General features: G+C 40.4%; 1 protein-coding gene across 12 annotated transcripts in view; it reads left to right on the top strand.

Moving 5' to 3' along the window:
- CELF4 (CUGBP Elav-like family member 4) overlaps nucleotides 1-23,789 on the top strand; it is a 1,208,497-nt gene extending 1,184,708 nt beyond the window's left edge. For 10 of the 12 annotated variants that reach the window (XM_063958143.1, XM_063958153.1, XM_063958066.1 and 7 more), the window contains one exon: nucleotides 21,448-23,789. In XM_063958143.1, coding sequence (XP_063814213.1) covers nucleotides 21,448-21,506 — 59 coding nt within the window. In that variant the 3' untranslated portion in view covers nucleotides 21,507-23,789. Of the gene's footprint in view, nucleotides 1-16,582; nucleotides 16,752-21,447 lie in introns of those variants that run through there. The other 2 variants (XR_010243565.1, XM_063958081.1) reach the window with 2 other exon arrangements.
- The last annotated feature ends 918 nt before the right edge of the window (nucleotides 23,790-24,707 follow it).

Genomic DNA, 24,707 nt, shown 5'->3' with positions numbered 1-24,707 from the left:
GCATGGTCCGGGCAATGCGGGCGTGCCCGGACCGTTGGAGGGGCAGGCTGCGGCAGCTGCGTGACGCCACACGCAGCCGCTACGACCCCCACAGCAACGAGTAGCTCCTGCCAGTGCGCTGGCAGGGAGCTACTCTTCCAGTACAAAAGCATCGCCGGTGTGCGATACTTTTGTACCTGTGCGGGGAGGTAGGGCCTGACATGCGGGGTGGACTATCCCTGTATTGGGCGTGTCCCCCCCCCCTCCCCCGCATGTCTGAGAAACTGATCGTAGATGTGCTAAATTTAGCACATCTGCGATCAGGTCTGAATTAGGCCCCATGATCGATGAAGAAAGCATCTTTCAGCAATCAGCCAATCAGAAACTGCCAGCTCGTGCGGACGACCATCAGTGTGTATTTGTACCAGTCCTCAAGTGTCGTGTTTCCATGTGTCTGTGCACAATTTATATTAACACATCCCCTTCTGTACTCGGCCTGTGTTCATACCACCCCTTCCCTCCCGCGTTTCTCCTCTCTAAGCATAACGAGGCAGAACTGTCAGATCAGTATACAGATAAAGATTTTGGGGGCAAAAGCAAAACAAATCTTCATACTTTAGCTAAGCACACCTGCGCATGCCCAACTCATTCACGAACGTGTACTCCATCCCCCTTCCCTTCCCCTTTACTCCTTCCCCCTTCCCTTCCCCTTTACTCCATCCCCCTTCCCTTCCCCTTTACTCCATCCCCCTTCCCTTCCCCTTTACTCCTTCCCCCTTCCCTTCCCCTTTACTCCGTCCCCCTTCCCTTCCCCTTTACTCCTTCCCCCTTCCCTTCCCCTTTACTCCATCCCCCTTCCCTTCCCCTTTACTCCATCCCCCTTCCCTTCCCCTTTACTCCTTCCCTCTTCCCTTCCCCTTTACTCCATCCCCCTTCCCTTCCCCTTTACTCCTTCCCCCTTCCCTTCCCCTTTACTCCATCCCCCTTCCCTTCCACTTTACTCCTTCCCCCTTCCCTTCCCCTTTACTCCATCCCCCTTCCCTTCCCCTTTACTCCTTCCCCCTTCCCTTCCCCTTTACTCCATCCCCCTTCCCTTCCCCTTTACTCCTTCCCCCTTCCCTTCCCCTTTACTCCATCCCCCTTCCCTTCCCCTTTACTCCTTCCCCCTTCCCTTCCCCTTTACTCCATCCCCCTTCCCTTCCCCTTTACTCCATCCCCCTTCCCTTCCCCTTTACTCCTTCCCCCTTCCCTTCCCCTTTACTCCATCCCCCTTCCCTTCCCCTTTACTCCATCCCTCTTCCCTTCCCCTTTACTCCATCCCCCTTCCCTTCCCCTTTACTCCTTCCCCCTTCCCTTCCCCTTTACTCCTTCCCCCTTCCCTTCCCCTTTACTCCATCCCCCTTCCCTTCCCCTTTACTCCTTCCCCCTTCCCTTCCCCTTTACTCCTTCCCCCTTCCCTTCCCCTTTACTCCATCCCCCTTCCCTTCCCCTTTACTCCATCCCCCTTCCCTTCCCCTTTACTCCATCCCCCTTCCCTTCCCCTTTACTCCTTCCCCCTTCCCTTCCCCTTTACTCCATCCCCCTTCCCTTCCCCTTTACTCCATCCCCCTTCCCTTCCCCTTTACTCCTTCCCCCTTCCCTTCCCCTTTACTCTATCCCCCTTCCCCTTAGCCTCACCAATGTTTCCTGACGAGTATCAGATGTGCCATGCATTTTGTTATGCGTCAGTCGTACACAATGTATCTAGCCGCCATTCCACCATCTTCAGTTTGTGATTATGGTCAATAATATGTACTGTAAGCTGTGTATACTGGGAAATCCTTTATAGTGTATCTCATCCTGTATTATGTTTGTCCACAGTGGCTGGTGCACTATTACGGTTATCCAGTGAGCTGCACCGTTTCCCCTGATTGGACTTGGTTTGAATTGAAAAGTAGGGTAGACCCTGACAATAATGAAATCATAAGTCACAAAACGAACGTTACCATGATGTTGGATTATGATGACATTTGATAAAGTCATAAAGGGGTCACTGCACCCTCCTCCTGTGCCATAGAAGCCCCGCATGCAGCAGTTCTATATTACAGAGCCGGCAATTCAATATATTAAACAAGAGGGCCACTCACAGGAAGGCATGTGTTAGGGGCGTGGTCAATGGGGGGGGGCTCTGCTTGGCTAACCTACCCACAAATTAGGGGCCCGCTGATGTCCAACCCTGGTAAAAGGCTACCCAAAAATTAACCCAACCATGACTTTTGCTTCAAGCTCCTCCATTCCAGAATGATAATGGTTTGGCCCATCATGATGTTGTGATGCAGCAGAGTAGACATTTTATTGTAATTAGCCACGTCTTTCACTTTATCAGGGGTGTTCAGACCCCTACATAAGGCTCTGGGCCCCAGGGCCCACGTTAGCAAGATCTTTTTCATAGGTGGTTGTGCAGCTTTAATAATGAAAATAACTGGAGTTACATTAAGAAATTGCATGCCCTGGATTTCACTCTCTGATTGATATTTAGCCAGTAGACAGTATTTTGAAAGAAATATCGAACTTCTGTTATGGAATTTTTCCCTGAAAATGAAAAGCTCAGCTGGAGCCCAGAGATTAGATTTCCCTCGCAGAAGTTCAGCCGCTCGGTTCTGTTCAGTTTCTGTACAGCCTGAGTATAATGTGTGTGGGGAAGTGATAAAACACAAAGTCGCACAGACATCATGTAAATTTGAATACGGAGAGCAGGATCCACAGCGAAACCATTTACAAAAATACTTAATAGTCCTTGAAATTGGGAATATATATTTTTCATTAGATAAATACATTTTGCTTGTAAATTATTTTCTTTCTGTCATGCATCACGTTTTTGTCATTTTCATGTTCAATACAAATACATTATGCCCAAAATAAAAAACCCTGCATTCTATATTTCTTTCTTTTAAATAACTTGTTGGCGTGTTGCAGATTATTTTTTTTAAGGTGTATTGCAGTATTTCAGGGTTCTATAGCCTTAATTTCATTTGAGCATATTGTGTTGCCTTTCCTGTGTGCGCTAATTGAGCCTACTACTGGGCATGTACAGACATCAGGGGCTGGGAGGGGTCGGAGAAGGCCTCCGCTTCCCAAAGCAGAGGTGTGTAGCAGCCATGGTGGGGGATTCACAAGGTCAAGATCTCTGACCTTTCAAGGTCTACAAATCAGGACTCTCCGGCTAAATTAGGCCAGTTGGGAGTTAAGAGAATCTGCTCATCGCCAAAAGTAAATTAATGTGGACAATAATTTATAATGCCAAGTTCATCTGAACATGCGCATTATACATATATTTAGAGAGAAGAGCTGAACGGAACTACTGCACATGTTCATGCTCTGTGTCTGCAAATCTACTTTACACCCTTTGAGAAAAGCTCACGCTTACTTCAAATTCTTTGTAAAAAAGCTCATGACTGCTATACACTCTTTGGAAAAATCGCAGACCTACTCTGCAGTCCTTGGAAAAGGCTCACTCTGGTTTTTAAGCTTTTTGGGAACAGCCCATATGTTCTTTGGAAAAAAGCTCACGCTGCACTCTTTGCGATAAGCTCACACTTGACACTCTTTGGAAAAAGCTCGTGCCTCCAGTACTTTTAGGAAAAAGCTAATTCTTACTTTACCCTCTTTGGAAAAACGTCACTCTTATTTTACACTCTTTGGGAAAAGCTCATTGCTGCTACACACCCTTCGGAAAAGGCACGTGCCCACTTTTATAATTAGAGCTTCGGCAATTTGTGCAGGAAAGATACAGAAAAAAATACCATCCAAACCTTATCCCCTCTTTAATGATGTACACTGTTTGGTTCTCACTATTCACATACTGCTTATATTATTTTATTTATAACGTAAATTAATAATGAGAGAGAGGAGACTTCAGGGCTTTGTTTCAAGTGTCTCTTTTCTGCATTTCAAGCTTTTTACTATAATGATGAAAATGTGCCTAGAACCGCAATTGTCAGAAGTGGAAGTTTCAATGTGTGTCCTGGTAATAGTACAGGAACAAACCTCCCCCTCTCCGAGGCAGCAAGGCCGGCAGTTCATGTAAATACGCCCTGGCCCTAATAATGTGACCCCCTCTCTTAAAGTATGGAATTATTTGCTCTCCACTTATAAAGCACAGTATAACCCACTCTCATAAACAACATGGGCATTCCCCATAGCTGGATTAAGCCTTGGGAGGTCGGGGTAGGGTGCAGGGCACTTAAGACAGAGTTGCCTGGAGTAGCGGAGGGTGTATATTAGATTGTGCACACCTCCCAACATGACCCATTCCAGGAGGGAGAAAATGCTCTCTACCTGGACTTCCCTCTTATTATGTGATTGGTGTCACCTGTGCTGAACTATTTAATTGATAAGAAAGGTGTTTCAACACAAGTGATTGCAATCATAAATTAAGAGGAAAGTCCAGGTACAGTAGGTCATTTTGGCCCTTCTGGAATGTGTCATGGATTGTGTATAATAAATATAAACCAATGGTGTATATTAGATTTAAACTAATAGTGTAATAATGCCTGGGTACTGTTTATAGCTCCATCTAATTGAGAGACAACTATTTTATAAAGTTTTCTTGTAGTGGAACAAAGACAACTTAACCTTAAAATACACATAGACAAATCAAACCTATAATTTATCTTGTCACATGCAAGAATAGCAGCAGCCTTTATGCAACTACAACCTGGGACAGGACTCAGGAGGACTCTGTGTGTGTGTGTGTGTGTGTGTGTGTTTCTCTCTCTAGACCCGAATGCTCTCATTAGATGACAGGTTACACAGGACCCAGACACCCAGGCAGGGAGGAGAAGCCGGGATCCTTGGGTCACTTTAGCTCTCTCCCCCCTCCTATCTCTCCTTTGGTTGGGAAGCTCCATCTTAGCTCCAGATACTCCTATGTCTCTGCTTGCACTGCATACTGATCTGCCCACATTGTGCCTGCTTGGTTCTGCAGCTGCACAAGAGGGAGAACAAGTGGTGTCAGTGTGCTCCAGACGGGGCCCTGACAGAGGGGGGCCCGGGGTACAGTATCCCCCTACATACTTCCTTCCCCATTAATCTGGCTATGAAGGGACCTGTCGGATGGCAGAGTTAGTTAGGGGATCTGCTTTCCCTGCTACCACAGATGAGGTTCTCCCTCTAATTTTATGGAACGTACATGTCTGTTTAGTTACGATGTTATAATATAGCATGCTTGCCTTGTTGCATTTCTTCTGTCTCAGTAGGAATCTTCCCACCCTCTATTAAGCCTTTATTTTATAATTCCTCTGAAGACCATGCTCATACAGTGCTGCAGTGAGAAGCCAGCTCTGAATGTATTTTGCAGGCACCGCTGGATGTGTGCCAGTACATTTCTGATTTGGCCTAAATAAACAAAAGCGAAATGAGCTTTGTGTGCTCTTATTATTTCTACCTAGAATCACAGGAGCTTCTGCGGGGCGGAGGCTCAGGCAGTGTCACTCACTGCAAATGATAACTACACTATATTCCTGCATCCTGCTCTGAGCACGGGATTGTTTTTTAATGAGCGCAAACTGCTTCTCTGTCACGATTCTGTGCGACTCGCTGCAGCTCCCCGTTCTGCCGAGCACAGGGGCCTGATCCTCCATCAAAATAATCCAATTTAAAGAAATGATTCATATTAGCGAGTGCATCTGTCTGAGGCTGGAGCAGGGCCGGAGCATTTCTTTAATAAATGATCTTCATTAAATTCGGCTGAAAATATAATCTGGGGAGAGACGGATGGTGGGCGCACAGCGAAGAATAAGCAGAAGAAGTTAGCAGTTTGTAGTTGTCATTTATTCAGCGCAGGCCGCAGCGCTGGTCCTTGTTTGCTGAAATTTTAATTTTGTTATGAGGACACCAAATCCATCAGCAAAACCAAGCATGATCATGGTGTCCTATTGCAGAGAGATTGCTCGCTCGGGTTTGGGGAACGGCGTTGCTCTTGGACTGCTTATACAGTTCCTGGTTTTACCGCAAACGCAAGACTGAACTTTGTTAACAGTAATTCAGTTTCATTGCCCTAGAAGATGACTGCCTTGCGTTCATCTATGTTTTGCGGCAGAATAGGAATTAACCGGCCACTGCACAGAGTGAATCAGCTGCCGCAACACGGCGTTCTAGTGCACATCAGGAAATATCTCCCTGCTCCGTTCTTCTGAATAAATCAAATTCCACCTGAACATACGTTTGAAGCAAACAGATGACAGACGATCAATAGTGGTAAAAGACATGTACTCAACACTATTTAGCCATCACCTATTTCCGTAGTGACACAAGTGCATGCACACCTGTTTTGCTCATGTATCGGTGGTTCCTGTCTGAATGGGCACAACATTTACACATTGGGCCTCCTTTATGATGCATAAAGCAGCCAAGATGCAAGGCCAACCCCTCATTGGTGGGTTAGGTGTCCGTTTGTGTGTAGATCCCCACCAAATCACCAACGGGGGGAAGGGGGGGAAGTTGGGCAGATGGAGCGCATTCCTCGGAGAGTACATAGTAGGTGCATCTAGTTTGGTGAAACGGTGCTAGCAGAAGATTTAATTCTGCAGTGAGAGATTGTTGGAATGAAATAAATGGGCATATCTTGCTTGCGCAGTATGGTGAACAGCCAATTACACTCTGCAACGGACTATAGTTCCGCATCAGCCCTGCTATAACAGAGCTCAGTGGCCCGCCTTTGGTGGAGAAACGCGTTTCTTTGTGCCTTTTAACCAGTATACTGAAATCATCTCAAACATACAAAGTTGACAGATGCGATATAGACAGTCACAATGCACCTTCACTTGCATAATTCATTTAACCTGTAATACAGTTCATTTATAAAGTAGTCTAAACTGAGCAGTGTTTTAGGAGAAGACAGAAATTTAAATTTGACATGAGTTGTGGGGGGGGGGGGAGTGGCAGTTGGTAGGAGCAGACTTTATACCACTTGAGATGTTTCCATCTACCTGTAACCCTAGACACACGTCTAATGGGGATGCATTCGGCATCCTGCCGATCAGGATGCCGGCGGTCGTGTGACCGACACCGAAGTCGCCGACACCACTCAGGAGGCTGGTGCCGGAACACTGGCAGCCGACATCCCGAAGGTAAGTATCGGAGTTAGGGCATGGGTGAGGCGGGAATGTTATGGTTAGACACTTAAGAGGGGTGGTTAGCCCTAGCCGACACCCCTCAAGGTTTAGCCCCAGCCACCACCCCCAGAGGGTTAGGGTAGGGTTAAAATACTTACCCTCTCCGATGTTGGGATCTTAAGTGTTGGTTTGCCGCTCTCGGTTATGTGACCGCCGGCATGCTGACCTCTGGTATTTTATATCGAACCCTTGTGATTTTCTCTACATGTCCATAGAAACAAATGGGAAAGTCCAAAACACAATGAAAATATAATAGTAAAAGTCTATCTGGATGAGTCCTGATACTGGGTAGAAAAGTTGGACCTGTTTGTTCTTGTACTAATTATGGGGGTAATTCAGAGTTGATCGCAGCAACAAATTTGTTAGCAGTTGGGCAAAACCATGTGCACTGCAGGGGGGGGTAGATATAACATTTGCAGAGAGAGTTAGATTTGGGTAGGTTATTTTGTTTCTGTGCAGGGTAAATACTGGCTGCTTTATTTTTACACTGCAATTTAGATTTCAGTTTGAACACACCGAACCCAAATCTAACTCTCTCTGCACATGTTACATTTTGCCCCCCACTGCAGTGTTCATAGTTTTTCCCACCTGCTAACAAATTTGCTGCTGCGATCGACTCTGAATTAGGCCCCATGTGTCAATACTATTTAACAGAGTGATTCCAAAACTTAACCCACTGACTTAATATGTATACTGTACTGTATGTGTGGTTTTATTTATTTATTATTTTTTTTTACAATCTGTATTTCTAAATGGAATTCCAGTGCTGGTTTTCACAAAGAAAACATTGCAATTACGAATATATATTAAGCCTTGAAAATTAAATTTCTCTTTTTTTAAAAAAATGATTTTCGAACCCTCGTTCTCTCAATTCCATATCGCCTAATAACCTCTATATCAAATACACTTAGGAGAGGTCGTTCATAAAACCTTGTACTAGTTACATTTCAGCTTCAACAAGTCAGATCTTTTAACCTTTGAAAATGGCATTTGCAGAAAAAAATATATATATATCAAACTCTCTTACCAATTACGCCTCTGAAATCCCCTATATTTATCACACAGCAATTTGTTTCATTCCCTTGCCCCATATCCCATCCAAGGCAATATTTCAGGACCCAAAAGCTCTCTTCATCTTCTAGAGGTTACTGGGTGATGTGAACTTGTAACCCCAAAGATGACACTGGGGTCTTGACGGATATAAAAGAAACCCTGCAATGGCCTCAATTAGATCTGCAAGAGCTGAGATGGTAGAATACGTAATATGTTTGTCCATTGGTCTCTCCTCTGTGACTGCAGGAGAGACGAGTCTATAAGGGGAAAACAGGATATAATAACACTCCCAGCATGACATGGAAGCACTGCTGCAGAATTGTAGCATTGTACAACACTGAGCATTAGGGAGAGAGTATAAAAGACTTTTGTAATAATAATAAAAAAAGTCTACAAATGAAATAAAAATTGTATGTTGACTCTTCTTTAAGAAACAAAACAAAAAGCGCCTTTAGTAAATTGCTTTCATCTGCTTAGAAAAAGCAAGGCGTTCTGTAATTCAGATTTACCAACCATTCATAGCAGGATACACGCACACACAAATAAAACAGTAATCACAAAGAGAACAGTGATACAAATTTCAGAGAGCCTGCCGAGAAGAAAGAAAAAAAAAGAATAAAAAAAAAAAAAAGATTTAGAAGAGAAAAAAAAATCTTTTATTAACATTTTAGTTCAGCTGGAGGCCTAGATAATGGTGCTGTATACATTATATGGCCCTCATTCCGAGTTGTTCGCTCGCAAGGCGAATGTAGCAGAGTTACACACGCTAAGCCGCCGCCTACTGGGAGTGAATCTTAGCTTCTTAAAATTGCGACCGACGTACGCGCAATATTGCGATTACAAACGAGTTAGCAGTTTCAGAGTAGCTCCAGACTTACTCTGCCTGTGCGATCATTTCAGTGCTTGTCGTTCCTGGTTGACGTCACAAACACACCCAGCGTTCGCCCAGGCACTCCCACCGTTTCCCCGGCCACTCCTGCGTTTTTCCCGGAAACGGTAGCGTTTTCAGCCACACGCCCCTGAAACGCCGTGTATCCGCCCAGTAACACCCATTTCCTGTCAATCACATTACGATCGCCGGAGCGAAGAAAAAGCCGTGAGTAAAAATACTTTCTTCATAGTAAAGTTACTTGGCGCAGTCGCAGTGCGAACATTGCGCATGCGTACTAAGCGGATTTTCACTGCGATGCGATGAAAAATACCGAGCGAACAACTCGGAATGAGGGCCTATATGTGTCAATATTGTACATTTGCAAAAGAAACTCCAGTTATCAAGCAGAGAATGAAAAGGAACCAAAACTGAGCTGTGCGGTAAAGACATAGAAAAGAAAAATGTTGAAAATTAGATATATTTTGTAAAATAATGTGTAAATCGTTTTGGTGCAAGATAAATCGTTCGGGTTTCAATAAAAATGTTTGGGATGTTGTAGCCACATTAAACATAATGAATTAAACGTTGAGGGCCAATAAATACCATTTGCTTATGTATTGTCATCTGCACCTCAGCAACTGCGGGGATTTAGTTGAAGTTTGCCTATTGTATTCATTGGGCGAGATTGAAATGATATATCACACCCAATTTCCTTTCTAAAATGATCTCCGTTATCACGCATATTGCACCCATAGTAATCAGGTTTAGCTGTGTAAAGGGTTGGGTGCCTCGCTACTCCGGGGGTAGCGAGCTGAAATAATGATACAACGTCTCTGAGGGCAGAAACAGAACGGGTGTGGAAAGGGGAGAAAAGAATTGAAACCCGACCACTAACTGCTACAATGTATCAGGGAGCTATAAAGGGTTATTATATTTCATTTATAGGTGCATCTCTTATCCATGCCCAAATTCACTTGGTAAAGTTTCCCCCAGTCCAGGAGTAGACACTTGGGATTGGTTTCTACTGCAAAAGTTAAGTCTAGTTCCAGGGAAATGGTCAGGAATGGCAAGGAACTTTCCTGAATAATGCACCTAGCTAGCTCAAGTTTTACCTCATTGCAGTCATCTTGCTCCAAACAATGAACCCTCCTTTCTCCACTGCTCTGCATAATGGGGCTTACCAGTACACGACTTCTGCAGTTCAGAGTGACTTCTTCCCCTGCTCCAGTGCATACTGTACTTCTGCCCTAGAAGAAAGCTAAAGGCAAGCCAAAGTGCCCAGCAAATCCAAAGCTGTGTTGTGCTGTGGAGTTGTTTTGAACGTTGAACACAACTTACACAAATTTTGAACACAAATTACACAAATTACTTTGATGGGTTAGAAAACCAGTGATGCTACCAGAGGCATTTTGTTTCACCTACATAAATTAGTCTTGGTCATGATTAATCTAGGCTGTATCCCAACATGGACTTTCAACCTTGAGTGTGGGCCAACATGACCTCCAAGCTCCTGTTGTGTCCTCTTACAACATTCCAGCATCAGTTGAAAAATTTCATGGAGGATAAACTTTGGTTGTATCCCTATATGTCCTTCCAGCTTTAATTGTGTCCCAACATCACCATACATCCTCTGTTATGGTCCAGTATGCCCACCAGCCTCTTCTATGCCCCAGCCAGTGTTTCCATGCTTGGTTATGGCCAGAGTGGCATGCCATTCATGTGTTCCAGCATCAACTACCAGACATTTATTATGGCCTACCAGTCTCTTTTATGTCCTATCAGTTACCAACAGCATCTGTTGTGTCCTAGCATGGTCCTTCAACCTTTGCTGTGTCCTAGCAAGGCCCCTTTGTTGTAGCCCAGCATGGTCCTTCAGACTTAGCTGGGTCCCATTGTGTCTTGCCAGGCTTTGTTTTCTAGTTAGGCAAAGTTTGAGTGTCATTATTTGCCTACTTCTGAGATTAAAAAATTACTATTCATTGATATAAAGTGCATCAGTTGTCTATGCCCAGTGGTGGCAGTCATGTTTTGAACAGATTCAATATTTATGAGAATTCAGCCTATTAATTCACTATGCTTTTTGGGCCTGACTGCCCAAAAAGCATAGAGTTGACCAATTTTTTGCTACTGCACTTGTGCTAAAACCTCATAAGACGCTTGTGTTAAAGTGTGTGTGTATACACAGAATTACAGTTGTGATTGAGAGACAGGGTGGGTACATTTACTAAAGGCTCGATTTTCTGTTCCTAATGACTTTGAGGTGATTTGGTGGTGATTTTGAAAGTCAGGTACTTACTAAAGGCAAAACGGACTCAAAATTCCCATAAATCTCCAGAAACTTGACTTCACACACAAATACAATAGAGCCTTAAAAAAAAAACATTGGTACTTCCCCATAGACATCAATAGAAAATGCTCATTTACTAACAGTGAATTTTAAAATCAACCAAAAATTGCCATTTTCAATAGAACCATCAGAAACGTTCTATTTGAGTTTTAAACCATGTGGAATTGTCTGATACCTCAATATAATGGGGAAAAAACATGGGTGGGGCACTCTGGCTGCATAAAACATGGCATTTAAAGGGACAGCAATGATTTAAAAAAACATGGATATGCAAATTAGCACTGAACTGAATGTGTTTGTGGGTAATACAGTGCAGGTGAAATGTTTTGACCAATAGAAATGCTTTTGTATAATTTGGCCGATTTTTTGTCAATTTTGAGAACTCTGCTTCTGTTGAGGGTTAGTTTAACAAAAATAGAACTTAAAATAGAAATCAATGCACCATTGAATTCACAATAAAACAAAAAATGACTGTTAGCAAATGATCTATTTACAATAGAAACACTGGGGTCGATTTTGTGGGGATGTTGGGTGATTTTGGATGATTTTAAACTAAACCCATACTAGGCCATTAGTAAATATACCCCACAGTCTCAGAAATGTGTTGGAAATGTACTGGGCATTCCTGGGAGGTACCTACAGTAATCAGTCTGACGGAGATGTTCCATCATGTACAGTATGTGTGTTATAATCTTGTCACGGCCATGTCGCTGAACTGGTGGAGACCTCAGGCGCTTAATCGCTCACATTGTAAGTCATACTCTGAGAATCTGCACCTAGCATGGGGAAGGTGAAAGTTTTGATGGTTGCATCTAAAGAGGTTCAAAGTGTACATATCAATACTTGCACATTCAGACGCACGGCTGTACACCAGGTGAAGGGCTGATTATAGCATTAGACATGTCCGCTGACCCCCGTGTTTTGGTTCTAATTCACCATCGTGTTTTGGTTTTGGCAAAACCACCCTCAAGTGTTTTGATTCGGATTCACATTTTGGTTCGTATTAAAAGCAATAAGAAAATTGATAATCATTGCCAAAGATTGATAAAACAGCAAAAATCATGTAATTTTTGCAATCCAAAACCCGAAATATGGATTTCAAATCCGAATTGCGAACCGCAGCAAAATCCGAACCGGGGCTCGGTTCAGATTGAATCTCCTTAGGAGATCAGGACCCGATTTTGATTTGGATCCACAAAATTCGGGTGGATTCGGATTTCTGGAGAACCGAACTGCACATCTTTAAATGGCATTAGCCTAAAGTCGCATATGGGACAATGGCAAAAGAAACTACAACCGTTGCAGCAGCGGGTGACTCAGAACCAGCCCCTTTGTGTGCCAGCATTGTCATTAGTTCCTAGGAACTTGATCACAACAAACCAGTTGACCTGGTGCTGGTTTAGTCCGGTCACCCTCACATCTATATGTATGTACTCATTTAGTAGGATTTAGTTTGTATGTTTGCTATGGCATCATGCTGTAGTTGGCACGGCTTGTGTAGTTAATACATGCAGTCCTTTCCCTTTATAGGGTCTGACACTTTTTAGTTAACAGTTTTACAGTGAATAATTCTGGTCCTAAGTCCAGAACCTTTAAAGTGGGTGGATTAGATCACCTTGGATGGTCCGTGGCACAGAGTTCAGCCACATGGCCCATGGAAGAGGACGACCAATGACTGGATTTCAATCAGTTTTCACCACCAACCAGCCATGTATTAAATTGCTTTTGTCTTTGTAAACACTTTACTGAAGCTCTGAGGAAAGACATCCTTAGGGGGCTGTAAACTGATCATTGGTAAGGCTCCTCTATCATGTAAACCTATGTTGCTTGCACCGCTACAGATTGCATACTAACTGGTAACTGCTCATTGTAGTCCGTTGAATGCATTACGAGGTCAAATGTGGAACTAATTATGATACCAATCTTTTGCCTGAGTCCCGTGCGGCTCCGTATACAGCCAAAAATAGCGTAGAAGTGCATTTATGCTTATCTCCATGAGCCCATGAAAAGGGAGTTTCTAAATGGCAATTGGGCAGCAGCATTATGGTCACTTTTTGTAAAAGTGTAGTGGGTGTGTAGCAAGAGTTCCATGATATTGCCTGAGGTGCATATACAGCAAAGGGGAGACTGATCTCTAGTGCCCAGCACAATGCAGGTGTACATGCCAAAACTAATTATGTTAGTTGTGGCTGCAGACAGAAACACAGTTGTCTTGAAGTTATTGGCATTATTAGCATAAGGTAGTAGATCTGGGTGCCGCAGATGACCTCCCTTGCAAACACTTGCGACTCATAATCAGGCCGATAATGTTAGGACAAAAGTTTAGCAGTTCCATGGCCTCTGGTTATATTACTGGATATTTTGGGGCTTTAATGGCCACTTCTCAAATGGATTCTTTGAGAAGATGAATGGCCAGGATTTTTTCAGTAGATGTGTACGCAAATTATTGGAGCAATAATTTTTGTGTCCACGTTTTGTTCTGGCTGTATTTTGTATGGTTTTCTAGGTGATTTAAATATGTCAGCATGTGAACTGCAAACTGGTAGTTCATGTAGCCGAAGCGGAGGCTAAGCAGGGATTTCTGTAAGAAGCCGGTATACATTTCATAATTACTGGCACACTCCAGTTTCCAACATCTGTGTTCAAAGGCGGAATGTAATGTTTTATGTCTGTTACTGCTCTGTCTTCCTCTACCCCAGGCTGGTTTCTTTTTATCAATATGACTATGTTCTTTAGAAAATTGTAAAAGCTGTTCAATTACTATGGTGTCACATATTACTAAGTTTCTATCCACAAGCGTTAAAGCTGTGATAGTCTACCATGTCCTTAACCAATGGAACCTTAAAAAAAAAAAGAAAAAAAGATGAATAAGTTTTAGAAGCATTTGAAGTGCATTTCCTTTGCAATCCCTGTGATGCTTTAAAAATATCTCTTCCCACCTCTCAAGCAGAGATGAGCGAAATTTGCAAAAACTGTTCCTCAAAATATTCACCTTGTTACACAATTTGGGAACAAAGTTCTGTTTTTGTTGGCAGGCAGAGTTGGCCTGAAGTGTTCCTAGTCCTAAACCAACTATGCCACACAGAACAATTAATGTATTATCATGGCCCCATTGGGATTGGAATATTACTGAATGGTCAATCAAAGGTGGTGCTCACAGATTGTAATTCAAGACCTTCGCTTCTCGGTAAAACAGCCAGTTCCACCACAAATCTTGATACATGTGGAATTTCACCACTGTTTTGCTGCGCTCTATCAAGTCACTGACAAGGATGATGATTCATCCATGAGTTTCTTTCTTCTCTCCCCAGTCTGATGCAGCCACTGAAATTGTCATATTTGAATCCCTTACAGAAATTCACATAGATCTGTATATGGCAGAGACATGTGGTGGGCCCGGTCCTAGGGGGAGGTGTGGCCAAACATGCATGTGTGACCACACCTACTTATTAAAGCTTTGACTTAAAACTCTATGCTTTGCTGTGACATGCTCCTAGAAGGGACCTCCCCCTTGGCTAACCTGGGCCCCTTCCTCTTGCCCCCCTAGGCCAGCCCAGGTCTTCAGTTCCTTCCCCAGATACTTCTTGGCACCCCTGATGGCAGAGTGTTGCACACTTATGTATGGTTGTCCACATTGGCCAAGACACCAATGGAAAGAATTAATATCTAACTGGCACATTATTGAAGAATTTACGTTGATGGGCATTGCATTGTGTTGGCTGCATGGGTATTAAGCTCTTCAAATGAATAAAGATGTTCTATAAACAAACATTCATAGTATATAAGAAATATAGTATAGGTTATTGTTTAGTATATAGTACATAATATAGTAAGAGATACCATCACGGCCACCAGCAGCTTTGCTGAGCACTGATACCATGAGAAGGTGTGGTCAACCTGGGGAGGTGTGGATAGGCCCTCTCGGTGCAAAAATATAAAAAATAGACTATGTTCCCCCGCCGTCCCCTACAAAAGGTCCGGGCCCGGGTAAAGTGTACCTGTTCCCGCCCTCTCGGTGCCATCATACATGAGATACAATGTTTGCGGCCTGAAAGTGACATCATGAAGTAACATAAAGGTCCTGATCCTGAGTCAAAGACAACTGCAGACACTTTCACGTCTGGTAGCGGCGGTATCTAAATACAAGCACTTTGCCCATTCATCAAGGATGGTATCAAACAGAAACATCATTACTGAGCACCTTCGGTATCCGGATGATAGATCGACAGTGTATTGGTCGACAGTCAATAAGTCGACACCATATGGTCTACATGCATTTAGGTTAACAAAAGGTACAAAAGGTCAACAGATGAAAGGTCGACAGGTTCAAAAGGTCACCATGACAATGGTTGATACATAAGTGGTCCACACATGGTTTTGGGAGATTTTCACATATTTTCTCAACATTTCCTTGATTTACTATCCATGTGGAAATCTATTGGTAATAGTAATCTGCGGCAACTGAAGCGAGCCCACGAGGGTACACGTTTGTACTGTCGACCTTTTGAACCTCTCAACCTAACGCATGTTGACAATTTGGTATCGGCCTAATGACTGTTGTACATAACATTGTTGATCCACACCTGCACCTTCTCCACCTGTTGCTGTGAGATCACCGTTACACAAGGCAACGAGAATGCCAAGGATAGCATTGGAGAGGTGATCCATGTAATTAATGTATTGGAGAGGAAATGATTAAGCAGAAAACCTCTGTTTCAGGCCCTGTATGTCTTTGGAAATCATGTCTTTATTACAGCAGATACGGAATATTAATGTCAAATTACAGTAAGATAATATATGCATACGTCTTTTGTTACATGACAATACAATATGCAATAAGTTTGTGCGTAGGTTTGCAGAGTGACCCTACAGCACTTTACTCCAAGACCTCTCAAATGTGGCTTAAAGGGCTGGCTGGAAATGTTTATCCAAGAATTTGCAAGGCTATGTCATGACGTGCATGTGTTCCTTTTTCATTACTAGAGAATGTGCGTGTCCGCCATCCACACCTGTCTTGCTCCCCATCTCTGTGTCCCTATGCTGTGCCACTTTTTCTCTTTTGCTTTAGTCATTTCTTACATTTTATCTTTTGCTTGTGTCACCTGCTTTCATTGTGGTTGCTCCGATGACCTATGCGTAGTACTTATTCTTCTCTTCCCCTCCTCCTCTTTTCCAAAGAACAATGAAACAAAACCCAACACAAAAAAAATACTCCAAAAAGAAAAAAAAAACACTTTTCTTCTTTTGTCATTCAACTCAATCCCAACCTAACCAGACCCAACCAATGGTCTCGCGCCGAAAAAGTTAACGTAATGACGTGAGAATGGAGAAAAGAGCCCCCCAGTCCGTAAGTTCAATCAGCAGGTTGAAAATGTGAAATTATGGCGTCATGTATCAAGCTAATGAACTGGCTGCATGACACGCCGTTTTGTGGAGGTGCTGTGGTTGAACCATTATTTCTTGGATGTCGTATCAGTTCATGATTGGCCAGTCATGATCACATGTGCTGTTTTATTTTTGTTTTTTTGTTTGTTTCAATTATTATTTATTTTCTGTTGCCACAAGTTTTACTTTGCTGCGATCATTCTGTTTAAATGGTGCTTGCGGTGGTTCTTTAATTTCCTTGTCCAGCCTTGCTTTATGCTTCCTTGGTGTCCTGTAATGTAGATGGTTAAAAAAAATATACAAAAATAAATTTGTAATTCTTACAAATTATTTCTGAACTATAAAAACAAAATCCTGAAATGAAGAATAAGAAATGTTGTGGTTGAAATTTTGCACTTGGTACTATTATGTTTTTTGGTATATTTCTATATATATTTATGGAGATTTGGGGGCCTTTTTCAATTGACCTGTTTCTTCGGAAACTCTGGCTTGTAGAAATAATTTTAATTTAGAGACAATTTGTACAATTACTGTCCAATTGCTAAGGTTTTAAAATATTAGGCCAAAGTTAATGTAATTTGTTTAACAGTGAAATGTTTGTTTAAAGACACAGTCCCTCTATTCTAAACTAATGTGAGTTACAACAGTTTGAATGTTTACCAAGTTCACGCACATATTCATTGTTCAACTATCATGTTCTGACAATTTAAAGAATAATAAAACAAACAATATGCTGTCACAACTGGCAGCACTTTTTATTACACAAACCCTTTAAACTAATTCATTCACATAAATATTCTATAAATTTAAGATACATCACAGTTGCTGGAGTGGTCTTAAATTAAAACAGTTCATCATTTCAACAGAACAAAAGATAAGATTACGATAAAAAATAGAAGACTTGCAATGAAGAGAAATTAGAACAACAGATACCCTAGTCATTTATTGGGGAAGCAGTTAGCTTTTCTACGAATGGGATCCCGGCGGTGGATATACCGACGCCGGGATCCCAAGGGAGGACACAATCCCAGTATCAAAATACAGACGCCAAATGGGATGCCAGCATCAAAATACTGACAACCAGCATCCTGATCGTGCTGACAGCAGATGCGCTGCCATCCTGCTGCGGTGGGGGGGTTAGTTATAAGCAGCAGAAGAGGGGTTAGGTTTAGGGTGCAGGCACGGGAAGGTTAGGGTTAGGGACCGGGGAGAGAGGGTTAGGCACATAGAAGGGGAGGTTAGGGTTAGGCACCATGCAAAGAGGGTTAGGTGTAGGCAGTGGGGAAGGTAGGGTTCAGGTTAGGCACCACCAGGGAGGTTTAGGGTTAGGCACCCACAAGGGAGGGTGATTGACGGTATACTGACTGTCGGCATCCCGTCCATTGGTAAATCATATTGAACCCATTTATTGGAATAAAAATGATTAGTAACTAATTTTGTCACCAGGTGGTGATCACATGAAGTGCAATCGTCAATGTGTCCTCCATTGTGGTCAACAGCAGTTTTCATTCAAAGAACAGCATCCTCGTGAAGGAACCTAGCATGTCATGTGGAATCATCAGCACTTGTTATCTTTGAGACATGACAGGTTGTGAAATCTCTCCTGATAAATCAAGATACTTCAAAAGCCCTAGCCCTGTCACTGGACTACACTCCTGCATGGGGTGTAGTCCGGTGATCAAAATGAGACCTGAAAGTAGCAAGTGATGACTTGCTCTTCTGTAAACTGTTGCCCTAGCATTCGTAGCACACTACAAGTGATTTGTATCATACATTGCCACCTGGTGACAAAATCTGTAACTAGCAATTTTGTTTTTTAATGAATGGCTAGCAAATCCACTAAAGTACCTGTTGTTCAAATTTCTCTTCATGATACACCATATACGTAGCTTGCTCCAGAGTGCTCTAACTAGGGATACTTTAATTTTAATAGCCCATTATATTAGAAGTGTGATTTGCAAAAGTACAGACAGTGAAATTTAGTAGAGATCAGAAGTAGTAAGCCTCAGGGCTAAGTTTTATACCCTGTTATTAAGAGCGGTATCTAAAATTGGAAATAATTCAGGTAGACTAAAGCATATAATAAACAAATCAAGGTTCCTGATTCAAAAATCATATGCCATGATCTTTAAATGCCATATCTCAGCCATGTCAACTTAAAATCAGTAATTTCTACAAGAAATCTGAGACTGCTTAGTTGAAAAAGTTAAAATGTATCTACATTATTTAGGGGCCTATTCATAAAGCAGTGAAAAATGTCTAGAAGTGAGCCAGTGGAAACGTTGCCCATGGCAACCAATCAACATTGAAGTAACATTTATAATTTGCAAACTTTAAAATAAAACAGAGCAGCTGATTGGTTGCCATAAGCATCTTCTCCACTGGCTCACTTCTCCACACTTTTCACTGCTTTGTGAATAGACCCCTTAATATTTAAATCATGGGATTCATGTAAATTTACGCGTTTCAGCAGAAGTCACCCTTAGTCATGAGCTATAGTAATAACTTATCACTCATATGCTATAGATATAAATTACTTAAGATTCTTTTTTCATCAACTGCCCAGTTCCTGGGGAGCTGATTCTCTTTTTCATACCTTGCGCTTGTGTAGTAATACATGTACCCGTACCACATGAGTGGTAATCCCAAATCCCAAATTTATTACACATTACTGGTGAGATACAGTGCTCTTTATGTTTTTTTTTTGTTGGTTATGATATAATATAGCAGACAGAACATTGTATGAATGGGACTGGAACTTTAAACAAAATTCTATAACAAAATCAGTAAAGAAAAAAAATCTATACCAACATTATAGAAAATATATGAATATATATTTATTTGCAACTGAAAAAGGGTCCTTGACAAGTATTTGTTTCTTTTATTTCTTTGGTGTTGTAATTGTTTACCTGCTGTGTATGGTTCGCTGTCTGTTGAAGCAACAGTGTTGAAAACCTGCCAGCATGAATTGACATTCGGCATGACAAACCTACCCGAGTGGATCCTCTCAGCTCCAGATTCTTGATGTAATAAATCAAAAAGTGCTCAGGAGGAACCTGCTGGCGAACACGAGATAAGGGTTTCATGAGCTAATCCTCAATGATTAGGCATCCAACTAAAATGCCAAGCTTAGCCTGATAATGATTACACCATAAAAAAAAAACTTTTAAAATAATTCTTACACTTCTTTTTGAAGTCTTACAGCATTCACATAAATGGACACATTTTCTTTGCACATTTTGAAAATATTTATTTTACCCTGGTTCATTTTTATATATCTTTGGATGAAAAGAAAAAAGTATAATCAATTTTTGTAGGGCAGCAAATCTACACATACTTTGCTTCAACAATTACTGTCTATTTAAAAAAAAAAAAATTGGAACTTTGAGAAATATCTGCGACATCTTTTTCCTACTTCCAGACTTATCCATAGCACTCAGGCAGAATCTACTTTTGGGGTACATATAAGTGTTGAAATAGTTTTATAATTAATGTCCACTCCAATGCAATTATTATTATTATTATTATTAATTAATTAATTATTACTACTACTATTATTATTATTATTATTATTATTTCCAATAATATTTTCTAGAGATACAGTAAAGATCACAAATATCACCCAACATGTTATAAAACTATTTACCTACACTTATAATTCAGTGCTACTGTACCTTTGAAATATTCCACGTAAATATATTTCATGTCTATGTTTTTTGAGAATATTTTATCTGATTTTTCTCAGAATAAATTTCTCATGATAGTACATGTAAAATCTAATTTCAACAAGGATTTTTTTAATTTCTTGAACCATTTCATTAAGGAACTTAATATAATTATATAGCAATGGTCCAGAGTTTATACATTTGGTGTTTTTTTTAACTAGACAAAAATATAAAAATTCAATTCCTGTATCATTTCACAGGAGCAATGATGTCATATTGTAGGTAAAAAAAAGAGGCAGTGGCCCAAATGTAATGGCCTTTGGGTTGCACCAAAAAAATATGTTTTAGTGATTTAGCTGCAGGATTTAAAGCAGCTTTGTTTTAAAGGCAAAAAGGGATTATTTTGCCCTTGAAACATAGACACTTTAAATCTTGCGATTTAAACACTGAAACATCTGCACTTTAGGCAGCCACAACATGCAGATTGTAACATCTAAAAACTAGCATCAAGTGACGTTTCAGGTAACTTAAGTATAGAGAAAAATAAAACTGACATTTTTTATATTTTATTCACCAAGTGAAGTGGCAGTCTTTTACTTTTCTTATTCAGTTTTAAATAAAAAAATAGCATACTATCAAATTAATGATCTAAATTTAAAACCTTAAATACAGATAGCATAGAATAAGAAATTGTCAGTAAAATGCAAAAAAATTGCTGATTTATGCCATATTTCCATGTCCTGTGTGACAAATGAGTTATATTTATCAGTTGATTTTGCCATAAATTGCTCATTAGAAAATAAAATCCTTGATGAAAATGATTGGTGTAATATTTTAATGGACACATTAGAAACACATTGGCCTTGATAAACTTGATTAGGAAGTATGTAATTTTAGCTACTGCTATTTTCATTAGGGTTTTTTTTTTTGTTAGGGTGTTACACCTATTAAATCCCTGACTTTTTAACTGATTATGTGTTGCTTCTATTGTAGGGCAGGAACTGAGTGGGCCGTATTCTAACAATACAACATACATATATAAATATATATGATTGAGAAGCGCTGGATCACAACTTTGACATATCAGCAAGTACCAATTGTGCTGAGGACTTCAGACTTTTCTTCTCCTTTGATTGTTAAGCCTGTAATATTTCTTCAATGAAAGTATCGCATCTGCTTACGTGGATGGGAACTCAAGTCGGAAACATCAGACAGGATCAAGATCAATGGGAATTTCCGAACAGACACTGATCATACCACACAAAAAGGCTTTTGCTTCCAACTGGAAACCTGAAATCTGACAAGGAGTGCCTGTCTGCTACCATGATCTATGTTGCGATGGTAAACCCAAAGCAACTGTTACAAGAAGCATTGTATCTGTCATTCCTTAGCTATTTAGGGACCAAAGGACCAAACTTTTTATCGCAGACTTGTAGCTGTATGTAAAATATGGAGTTAACTTCCTACATCTCAGCTGTTCTTAAAACAGTTTGAGATCAATTATATGAAATATGTACAAAAAAAACTTACATGCTTTTAAAATGGCAAGATAATAGTTATTTGATACTATAGAAGGTTCTTTGGTTATACTAATTCAAGTATGAAAATTTCATATGGTTTTCTGTATATTATGAAAGGATAAGTATGTAGAGATTAAATAGAGGATAGCTATTTAAAAAAAGCAAATAAAATAAAACACAAAAAAAAAGAAAAAAAAAAGAAAAATAATGAAAAATAAAAATGCATTAGAAAGACCGTAGTGGAAAAAAAAAGTTTGTAAATGCTTCTATCTCCCTTTAAAATCCTAATAGTTGTACAGATTTAACAGAAAAGTTTAAGATACCTATATAATAGTTAAAGAAATTAGAGAGCAAGAAAAAAAAACAGAAAAAAAACAACAAAAAAAACAAAAAAATAGACATTAGCATTATGGCTAAAAGAAAGATGTTGTAGAACTGTAATTTTTTGTAGAGTTTAGACTAAGCATAAATTCCTACTATTTGCCAACTGCATACTGTATTGAGGAGGACATGAGAGGCTGTGATGGCAGTATTTAACTGCAAGCATTCCATCTATTAAAAATAAAACATGACTCTTGTAAAATGATGCAAATGAAATATTAAAGTTACAACAGCTATTGTCTTTTTATCAGTTAATTTTAACTTGAAGAATGACACGGCTATAGCTTCATATCTTCATAACCTGCTATTTGCTAACTCTCCAATCATCCTCTGCTTTAGTAGTTTCCATATTTGTTCTAGACCTTCAGGGCAAAAGATAGCCTAGAACCTTAATGTTAAAAAAAGTAAAAAAAAAAATATATACAATCTTTGAAGAATTTCTGAAACTGTTTACAAGGAATTTTGAAAAACAGGGGATGTTTAAAACGATGCTGGCTCTGTTTTTCTGTAAATACATTTGCATATTTTGTAGGTCTTTTAATTGTAATGATAGAGAAAAAAACAAGGAAAATTATTTAAATGAAAGCACGATATTTATCTTTGGTAATTGACTTTAGAGCAGTTTAAAAAAAATAAAAAAATAAGATGTTGCTTTAGAATAAATTTCAGATTCAGAAAAAAGTCAATGAACTATTTAAAACACATATATTTTAAAATATATCATATTTATTCTAATTTATTTCCACTGTATGAATTATTGATTTTATCTTCTTACTTTGTTCTCACTTCTTTTAGTTGAACTAAAAGGGTGCAATGATCATGTTTTAATTTTTTTTATAAATATATATAAATATAAATATATATATAAATACACTTGAGATTCTTAAAGTATTATCTCCTGCAATGGATCATGATTTTATCCTTACCTTCTGTTTCCAAATAAAGTTAACTGTTAAATTTTAGAGGGGATGGAACACTGTGATGTAACCCTCGCCCTGGACACAAAATGGGTCGGTTCTCTCAAACCTGATTTTGTCATCATCCATTTTAGTTAACCCAGTGTTGCCATGTTGCAGGCCTGTCTTGCATCAAAAGGGTAGTTTTTCAATATATATATTTTTTAGACTAATAGCTGAAGTCTGTGATCCTTGCATTTGTTCCTTAGAATGCTGGCCAGCCTTTTCTATAATTAGGGAGCAAATTCTGTTTATTTAATTTTTTTCTTTCTTCACCAATTCTAGGGTGTTCTCATTCTTTCTCTGTTCCATTCCTTTAATTCCTGCTGTTAGTAAGTACAAGTGTGTACAGCAGCTGCATTTCCATCCAACTGCTCTTTTCACTCTCAATTACCTTAAAAAATCTCCTTGTAATCTTCTGTAATTATTGAATGACGCTTTTCAGCTTAGCCCTAAATAAAGCACAGTTTAAAAAAAATGTTGCTCCTCTTATTTGTTTTGTGCATGTGGTATACTTACAAAATGAATGAGGCAAGAAGCAATTCAACATTTAAATATATTATTATTATTATTATTATTATTATTATTCAATTAACTGGAAGAAAAACCCCTGTGGTATGTTGTTATGCATGAAAGGGTTGGGTACAAAATACCAGCAATCGGGATCCAGGGAATCAGAAGAACAACAGTGGTATCCCAACGGCCAAAATCCCTGGTAAGTAATGTATTTCTACCCTACCACTAATCCTAACCCACTGCTCCCGCAGCCTAGCCCTAACCTTCCTCCTCTGCAGCCTAATCCCTATCCCCCCTCCGCAGCCTAACACTAAACACCCCCCCCTGCAGCCTAACTCTAACCTCCCCGACCCCTGCAGTCTAACTCTAACCCTTCCCCTAGTTAATAACCCTAGTCTCAACCCCGGTACTTACCTCTGGGATGTGTCAGGATTCTGACCATCAGGATCCCAACTGATGGTATTTTAACTGCATCCAGCCTCAAAGTATGTGTCTTTAAATGCTACAAATTGGGGCGATTCAGAGGTGGGTACACCAGACACATATGCCCGATGTTGTATCTCTGAACATGTGATTGAAGATGTAGAACAAAATTGCATGGAGATCTATGCAATTTCCAATGGGCATTTCTAAGTGGTGGTAATTGGAGGGGTGATTAGTGGCTACCAGTAAGGGGAGTAGTGTATCTTTGTACATAAATCGATGGGTTTATACCACAGCCAGTGGACATCTCATTAGGATGCCCATTGTCCAGCATTAGCATAAAGACACAGTAGCAGCTGCAAAAAACATTGCAGCCCTAATGCAACTGCGCCCACCACTGAATCATCCCCAATATGGTGCCTTAACATTTGTTTTTGCCAACAATTTTTACGTGTGG

This window comes from Pseudophryne corroboree, chromosome 1 (genome assembly GCF_028390025.1).
Source record: "Pseudophryne corroboree isolate aPseCor3 chromosome 1, aPseCor3.hap2, whole genome shotgun sequence".
NCBI classification, from domain to species: Eukaryota; Metazoa; Chordata; class Amphibia; order Anura; family Myobatrachidae; genus Pseudophryne; species Pseudophryne corroboree.
The sequence above is the reverse complement of the archived record's forward strand: the minus strand, read 5'-3'. Positions and strand labels throughout refer to the sequence as shown.